At 35.9% G+C, this 8,991-nt stretch overlaps 1 protein-coding gene across 2 annotated transcripts in view; it reads right to left on the bottom strand.

The window, feature by feature from the left end:
• Positions 1–3,255: 3,255 nt before the first annotated feature.
• Positions 3,256–8,991, bottom strand: part of LOC114246280 (uncharacterized) — a 58,969-nt gene continuing 53,233 nt past the window's right edge. For both annotated transcript variants that reach the window (XM_028178745.2, XM_089727773.1), the window contains one exon: positions 3,256–8,803. In XM_028178745.2, coding sequence (XP_028034546.2) covers positions 7,707–8,803 — 1,097 coding nt within the window. In that variant the 3' untranslated portion in view covers positions 3,256–7,706. The remainder of the gene's footprint in view (positions 8,804–8,991) is intronic.

Genomic DNA, 8,991 nt, shown 5'->3' with positions numbered 1-8,991 from the left:
TAGACCAGTTACTTAATGATTAGTTAATGATGAGAATCTTTGTGGGGGTGAGAAATAATAATGTTAATTTTAAATGTCCAGCGAAGCGGACGGGTACAGCTAGTAATATAACTAGTCAGGTCATAAGTATTGTCACACAGTAAAAACTTTTCTTTTAGAATGCTGGCCACAAAAAAGTTTACTGAATTCGAATTTAGAATTGTTCATGAAAATAAAGATGTATACTTTTAGAATTTTACTCATTTTTAAATATGGAGTGGACGCTTAAAGAAGACCGTGTTGCAGTTATTGCGTTGCATCGTTGCGGTTACGCGCCAATTCAATTTTTTAACATACAAAAAATTTGAATATAACCAAAAGATTCGTTTATCGTACCATCAAACGATACAATGAAGATTCTAGTGTAGATGACAGGTCAAGAAGTGGTCGCCCTCGGTCTGTTAGGACTCCAGCAGTGATAAAAGCTGTGAAGGCGCGAATTCAAAGAAATCCCAAACGTAAGCAGAAACTGTTGGCCCTTCAGATGGGGTTAAGCAGAACCACGGTGAAAAGGGTGTTAAATAAAGACTTAGGGCTTCGGGCATATCGAAGAAAAACAGGACATCGTTTGAATGCTGACCTGATGACCTGATGACCTGAGACTGAAGAGATGCCGCGCTTTGTTGAAGCGGTACGCGGGAAAAAAATATCGGGAAATTCTTTTTTCGGATGAAAAAATGTTTACCGTAGAAGAGAGCTACAACAAACAAAATGATAAGGTGTACGCACACAGTAGTGAAGAAGCGAGCAACCGTATTCCGCGTGTCCAACGAGGTCATTTTCCATCTTCGCTCATGGTATGGTTGAGAGTTTCTTATTGGGGCTTAACAGAGGTACATTTTTGTGAGAAAGGTGTAAAAACGAATGCAGTTGTGTATCAAAATACTGTCCTGATGAACCTTGTGGAACCTGTTTCTCATACCATGTTCAATAACAGGCACTGGGTATTCCAACAAGATTCGGCGCCAGCTCATAGAGCGAAGAGCACACAAGACTGGCTGGCGCCGCGTGAAATCGACTTCATCCGGCACGAAGACTGGCCCTCCTCCAGTCCAGATTTGAATAGGTTAGATTACAAGATATGGCAATACTTGGAGGAAAAGGCGTGCTCAAAGCCTCATCCCAATGTGGAGTCACTCAAGACATCCTTGATTAAGGCAGCCGCCGATATTGACATGGACCTCGTTCGTGCTGCGATAGACGACTGGCCGCGCAGATTGAAGGCCTGTATTCAAAATCACAGAGGTCATTTTGAATAAACTTTAGTGTCATAAGAATCTATGTTTTGTTAAGTTTATTTTGGTATATGAATGGTTACATAATGAATAAACTTGTTTCAATTATTTTACATTAAACATGTGACAGAATTTATGACCTGACTAGGTATAATATTCTTTTTTTACATCACCCGTAACATAAATCAGTTTCAAACATGAATATGTCGGCTTTGTTAATGTAACTGAATGAAATTTTAACTTTTACATATACCAGCATTGCAAAAAAAGTGTTTTAAAAATTCAAAAACATTTTCCAGTTTCAATGTAAGCACGAGTGACTAATTTACGGAGACGTCCGGGAGGTCTGACTATTTTATTTCTCGCCTGAACGCTTCAATAAACAGCGGGAACGATCCGGGCTCTCTTTCTTGTGTAAACTGGATTCAAGTAAAGCAAACCACTTTGGTTATTGACGGCTCGCTGTAAAGCTGTCTCGATAGGTTGAACAATGCAATTGTCAATCGATTTATTTTATGAATCTTACATAATCGTTTTGATCTAAATCTAATTTGTTTTGAATTTAATTTTAACTTTTATAATTCATAAAGTCAGTTTTGCACACTAAATTCAGTAATTTTTTTTTTTGCTTTCAGTTGATTTTCGTTGTATATTTTAATATTAATTTTTATATAAATTGCAAAATAAATATATAAACATCTATATATGTGTATAAAATAATGCAATTTATTAATATTAAATATCTGAAAGGTTTAATCAAAAATAAAGGTAAATGTCGCTTGACAAATCACTTCTGTCAGATTTAAATGTTAATCAATGTATATTATATTAATTATGCTTATATGTTCTGGGGTTTCCAATTTATATCGGCTTTCAGGTATTTGTAAACAGGTCAATCCTGCTTTGCTGGCCGATCCTTTCATCCGATCGCTACGAAATTTCACAGCATCTCTCTTCTCGTCTCGCACATGTCGAGGAGAGAAAAGCTACTTGGTTTAAGCGACATTTCGCTTAATACGCGACATTTATATTTGCAATAAAAAGTGCGTTTTATTTGCTATTAACATTAAGAGTTCGATGGTTTTGATTGAACTTCAATTAAGTTTACTGCATTTCAATAGGTAAAGAAACTCTCTTGTTATGATATTGTTCCGAAAGGTTTATGGCTTACTAGCTTTTGCCCGCGACTTCGTCCGCGTGGAATAGTTACTTTGGCATAACGCTAAATTTTACCCGCGCCTTCATTTACAGCACTCAGGATTGGAACTTCATTACTGAACCGGTAGATGGCGTTGAAGAAGCTAGATTTTAAGATTTTTTGACAAACAATTTTTTAATTTTTCGTAAAAAATATTATTTTTTCTTAATAATTTTTAATTTTTCTCATTTTAAAAAGTATCCTATGTTACTTCTAGTACCTTCAAGAATATGTGTACAAAGTTTCATGATGATCGGTTTAGTAGTTTTCGCGTGAAACCGTAACAAGCAAACTTACATTCACATTTATATATTACTAGCGACCCGCCCTCGCTTCGCTTCGGAAACAATAAAACACACATGAAATAAAAAAAAAAATAAAAAAAAGTAGCCTATGTTCATCAGGGAAAATGTCGGCTTCTAATGGAAAAAGAATTTTTCAAATCGGTCCAGTAGTTTCGGAGCCTATTCGAAACAAACAAACAAACAAATCTTTCCTCTTTATAATATTAGTATAGATAGGGATATGGCTCTCCTATAAAGTTGCAAAAATGTCCCTTAAACCAAGTAACTTTTCACCCCTCAATATGTGTTTTATAGTTTCGAATTTATTGTAAATAAATCTATGTCTAAATATTGACTAAAATTTATCAACTCTAATTATTTTTTATATTCGTGTATGTTCGTGTATGCAGATGTACTTAATGTAAAATTGTTTTGTCATCTTTTCATTTGTATTTTGTGAGAGATAGTAACGAACTAATATATGTATTATACAAAAATCGGCTCTAACAATATAAATAGTTTGTCTCCAAAGCGTTGGTTATTTTATATTCAAAGTTAATAGAATCCTCATGTTTTCCAACTACAACCAATAATAGTGTCATACATTTAAAAATAAATTATATAATAGATAGAGAATTTTAAGCAATTATCTTCCTATATCCTATAACACATTAAATTATTGCTTTTACGTACCTAAAAAGGCATGCTGTGAATATAATAATATACATCTAATAGCTACACCACTAATAATGATAATTTCTTCTCTAATTTTGTTAAAGATCAAATAAATATAAACTTTGTTTCAACTATATTTTTAAGCATTTTCAGTAATCGTTGTAACTGTTGTTTGTAGTTATATTCGTCTATATCTGTTTAACTTCGAAATCGACTCCCAAGAAAATCAACTGATTTTCACGTAGCATTTAGTTCGTAGATGCTACGGCGTAGAGGCTTCGTAGGCTCATTATTTTGAGTTACTCGTACAATAACGATGTATCAAATTTATCATATTCGATTACTTTGTTTTCTTATTATAGTTATTAATATTTTTGTAAGTCTGTTGTCGTTCGCATTGTGAATGTATTTTACATGAAACAGACGACAAAGCACGTTCACTTATTGAAAATGGCCTCTGAGCTTGTTACTAAGAATATAAGTACAATTTTTGGAAGTAGATAGATTTATTTTTATAGATTTAGATTTTTTTTATTAGTCTGTGATTTTAATAGTCTTGACAATAAATCAGTGCTATGACAACAGTTACAGAATCTCGGGAATTTGAGATGCCTGCGTTAAACAGATTTTATTTCAATTTTTATCTACAAGTTATTCCATTAATTGTTATATAGTTGATTTAAAAATGTTTGAAGTATACATCGAAATTTTCAAATTTTTATTCCATTTTGCTCGACCTTGGTATGACTATCAGGATTCAATTGAAAAAATCTTTATGTTAAGATTATCTGATCAGTATTCTGTATCAAATATTATTATATTAAATTACTTTTGGGAGGTAACGCTAAAGGGTACATCGTCTACTGAGATTTGCTGTGAGTGAAATTGCTCAGTAAATCGACGGCTACTATGGTGTTTTTTGAAATTTATACATATAAAAACTTTATTGAAAATGTTGTTTGTGAGATCCAGGCATATCTCAAATATTTTGTGTTCTATAATAGCTACCCGTTACATACCGCTTAACCTGAAATCGACCAGTATAGAGAAATTGTAATCGAATGTAAGGTATCAGTTGGAAAGAGAAATATTACAATGTCACTCTAAAGTTAAAAACTCTCAAAGTTTTAGAATTTGCCTAATTGCGTAATTAACTTACAATAAATATTGCTTCTCCTTTTTCATAAGTACGAATAATTGGAATTTAATAGTAAATAATACTATGTATACTATCTTAAATAATAAGAAGATAATTGTTTTACAAATAAGTTATGTATCACGTGAACGTACTCTACACATTAATGGTAAATATAGCTGTCGAAAACTAACCCTAAATTATATTGCTTTAAATATTGCTTTTCTTTGCACTTCAATCACTATTTATACCTATTACTTTTACTAGTAACTAATACTGACTAACTATTATTGCTTATAAAATTTCTTAATTGGACAAATGTCTATATCACTGTCGTTACGAAGTATTGCTTATCGATTCATAGCGATTTGTTTGACTAATATACCTAATATTTTTTGTTTTTATTTACACATTTTTTTTTAATGTTGATTTCTTAAATTACGGTCTCGTACAGAATAATATTTAAATATCAGTTCCGGTTTATTTATGATGATTTTGCAGGACTAAGTACGTATTCATTTATGGCTTATTCGCAATTTCAATGCAACTAATGTAACATACTGAACATGTGATATTTATGATATTATTATATATTTAGATTTTTAAAATGTGATTATTACAATGTTCATTATTTTAAGCAAAAAATCTCGTTCCTAATAAATTGCGTATATCATTAAATTTATATAAAAATTACATTACACCTACAATCGCAAAAATTGTAAAGAAGGGGAATTTGGTACACAGGATATATTTACAAGTCTAGATAAATGTATATTCTCATGTATATAAGTCGGATTTCTTTTACAATAGTCGTTACTTGCTCATATCCATACACACTACGATAACGTTCATATAAATATTTCGAATAAAATATTTTGTTTTATATTAATTTATAGAAAGCTGCTTAGCGAATGTTTACTAAACACTGACATAGGGTCAGGATAAGTTAGATTTATTAAGGTATAGTAAAAGAGAGTACACGAAAGATTACGTACATGGAATCGACTACAATGAAACTACAAGATTAAAAGAAGACAATGATAGTGATACACATACAGTGAATAGAGATGACGATGAAGAATAAACTGAGTAATTAACTATATCACAATGACACGTAATATTCGATGTAATGTTTCTTTCGTTTTAACTTATCCATAAATAGTACTCCCAAGCACCAAAACTGTCTAAAATCTACGGAACATTTTACGATATACATCTTTTTTTTTTTATATTCCTTACATGATCTAATATTGCTTTTACGCGCGACCCTTGTCACTAACACTTGTAAAAATAAACATCTCAAGTGAGTCGATAGGGAACTAAACTATCTAACTACGTAGTTTAATGTGGCACTACAAGCTACAGTAATTAGGATATATTACGAATGAGAGAATCAAGAAATAGCGTCAAGTGCCTCAGAGGCTGTCCGTTTAAAAAGAAAAAGCACCTAAACACAAAATGTATTTCATCAATATTGCAGAAAGTATTCTATTTCAACGGAAGAACTTTTGATTTGAGTACAGACTTTATTGGTACAATTTATTGGTTTGGTGTTAGTTGTGAAAATTACATGAAATATCCTATTATCGACGAGCAATCTGTGACTGCTGCGAGGTATATGGTATTTCAATATCGCAATTCCAATACAATAAATACAGGAATCACCGTTTTAATGAGATGAATAATTGACAGGATTTAAAGAAACTTACCAACAATGAATTGACTTGAGGCACTAACTAATAGACTAAGAACAGCATCGACCTCACCGCCATAACTTAAGTTAACAATGTCCTTTCAATTAAGTAAATTAAAAAGAAACTGTTTTTTTTTGTCAACTTCACGAACCAATTTGATTTTAAAATACTCTTAAAGACTGGAGGACGGTGACGCCGATATCGAGCTGGGGTAGACTACACTACTAAACTACTGAATATAGAAGTCAGCTGCGTCCAAACGACTGCAGATCGCGACTTTAATTTCTACGTTATTATTGCTTTTCGAATACCCATTTTACACCGAGCACCTCGTGCTCGTCCTTATTACAGACTATAACCTATCTTATCGCTAAGTTAGTTTTATTGCCAGTTATGTTTGTCTTGTCTAAGCACGCGCATCAATTGTTTGGTCGCATGCACGGCCCTACTCTATCGCCGACACTGGATGCGCCCACCGCCATCTTAAAACTATTTTATTGCTTTTAATTTTATGTTGATTTAATTCACGTATTAATGAAAATTGCATGTACATATTATTATAGAATTGATTTCACGAAACTTTGAAGAATTTTTAAATTGGATACTTCAATAATCTACAAAATTTATTTAAGATACTCTCATTATAGCTATATTATTACTGTAGTTTAATCTTACTAACTGTCACAGTAAATTTTTATTTTCAAAACACTTGTTTGGAAATATTATTTATACATTTTGATTGATTTACTAAATGCGAATCTTCTAAATATATATATATGTATAGTATAAGGATAGCGTTTGCAATATATACATAATAATATAGTATAGTGTATAGTATAATGTAGTCGAGGGCGGATGCGGCATTTGTGCGGCGCACGGTCGTCGCTAAGGCACTGAGGTGGGCCGGCGGCGGCGCGCTGCGGGGGGAGGGACGCGCGCGTGCTGCGGAGCTTCGGACGGAAAGTTTTGGCAAGTTCCTCACCGACACCCACGAGCTCGACGCTCGGCTCTCGCATACCGACGCTTAACTTAAACAGTATTTCTCTCTAACCTACATTGCTTTTGTAAAAGTCACCTACAAAAGATATTAGTTTCATTCATATTTCATTATTCTATGTATATATGGGTATATTTTGTCCACGTTTAATTATATACATTTAAAATTTATACTTAATGGGACATCTACCGCTACGGCCTAACGCCTGCGACCGCGGCTCTACGGGTTGATACATGATTCGTTGTTTGCGAAACGTTGCTCGATTTCGTCGCGACACGACCGGCCGCTCGCCGTGCGGCCTCGGCCGGTCGTGCTCGCTCCTATAATACTATTTTAATTTATTATATATTATGCTAACAAGCTAAATTCATATTAATACTTTACGTTTACTTGTAGGCCTTTTGGCGGTGGTTACGGTCCCTTGTTGCATCGGCCTGAAGCGGCTGATTTTACTCGGACGCTGAGTTAGTTGGATCAGTTTGCGTCGAGTCTTCGTCGCGTACGCACGCCGACTCCTGGTGCTTATTTAGGTAACTTTTTAGCGCAAAAGTTTTATGACAACGCGAACACTCAAAGTTTTTATCTGAAGAGTGTGTTTGCATATGGGCTCGTAAGTTAGAACGGTCCGCAAACGCTTTACCGCAATGAGCACACCCGTAGGGTTTTTCTCCAGTGTGCGAACGTAAATGACCCTGCAGGAGCCACGGCCTTGAGAACAACTTCCCGCATACACCGCACACGTGCGATAGCTGATGTGTAAGCACGTGCATTGCTAATGCAGGCATTGACACGTATGCTTTACCGCACTCACCACACCGCTTAGCAGCTACAGAATCCAAGCTGCGGTGCGTCTGCTTGTGACGTGATAGGTTGGATGACGTGGCATATCGCTTCCCGCACTCGCTGCATGTGTACTTCGACTTAGGCTCGGGCTGTTGTGCGCATTCGACAGGGGCGTTTGCGAAACTTCTACGCTTCGAACGACCGTCACTCACGAAAAATGCATCGTAGGTATAGGCTATAGTTTCGCGCGGTCGCTCAGCAGACGTATCTGGTGCTGGTGTTTCAGGTGGCGGTGGCGGAGGCGGCGGCGGTGGTGGTGGTGGTGGTGGATCTGGATGTGATGGTTCTATTCGCTGCGGCGGAGTTAAGTAGACGGCGTGCTGACTTAAGTCGAGAATAGCGCGAGCTGCATTGAGATCTTCTTCGGGGCGATCGGGGTGTGCTGCGCGATCACCGAGGCAGTACGGCCGATAGATGTCCTTCTTCTTTGGTGGAAGAGAGAGTAGCGTACCTGTGCTCGTGTAACACATCGATGTAGATTTGCCGCTCGCCGGTGGCAGAGTAGGGGAGACAGGCGAAGACTGTACTGGGAGAAAGGGCGTTTCAGCTGTGTCTGAGTTGGAGAGGTGTAGAAGTGCATAGGAGAGAGGTTCAGACGCTGCTTGTGAGGGGGGCTCGGGCCCGGCGGGGGCGGCGGGCACCGGGCTCACCTCATTCGGCAACTGGGCGGTGAAATGCGTGGAAGGTTTCTCCTCGGTGTAACCTGTAACAATGCAATATGTTAATAATCCAAATCTCATTTTGCAATTGCACGTGCAATTTCAAATTACTCTTCGAAAAAGCATCAGACAGTAGAAATGAAAGAAGTCGGACTATCAAAGTATTGAATTTATTTTAAACAAGATTTCAGGAGCCCGCACGCAAATTTCACGTCAATAGAGTTAGGGAGGC

The sequence above is a fragment of the Bombyx mandarina genome, chromosome 01 (genome assembly GCF_030267445.1).
Source record: "Bombyx mandarina strain Sakado chromosome 01, ASM3026744v2".
NCBI classification, from domain to species: Eukaryota; Metazoa; Arthropoda; class Insecta; order Lepidoptera; family Bombycidae; genus Bombyx; species Bombyx mandarina.
This window is presented reverse-complemented; position numbering and strand designations above follow the sequence as displayed.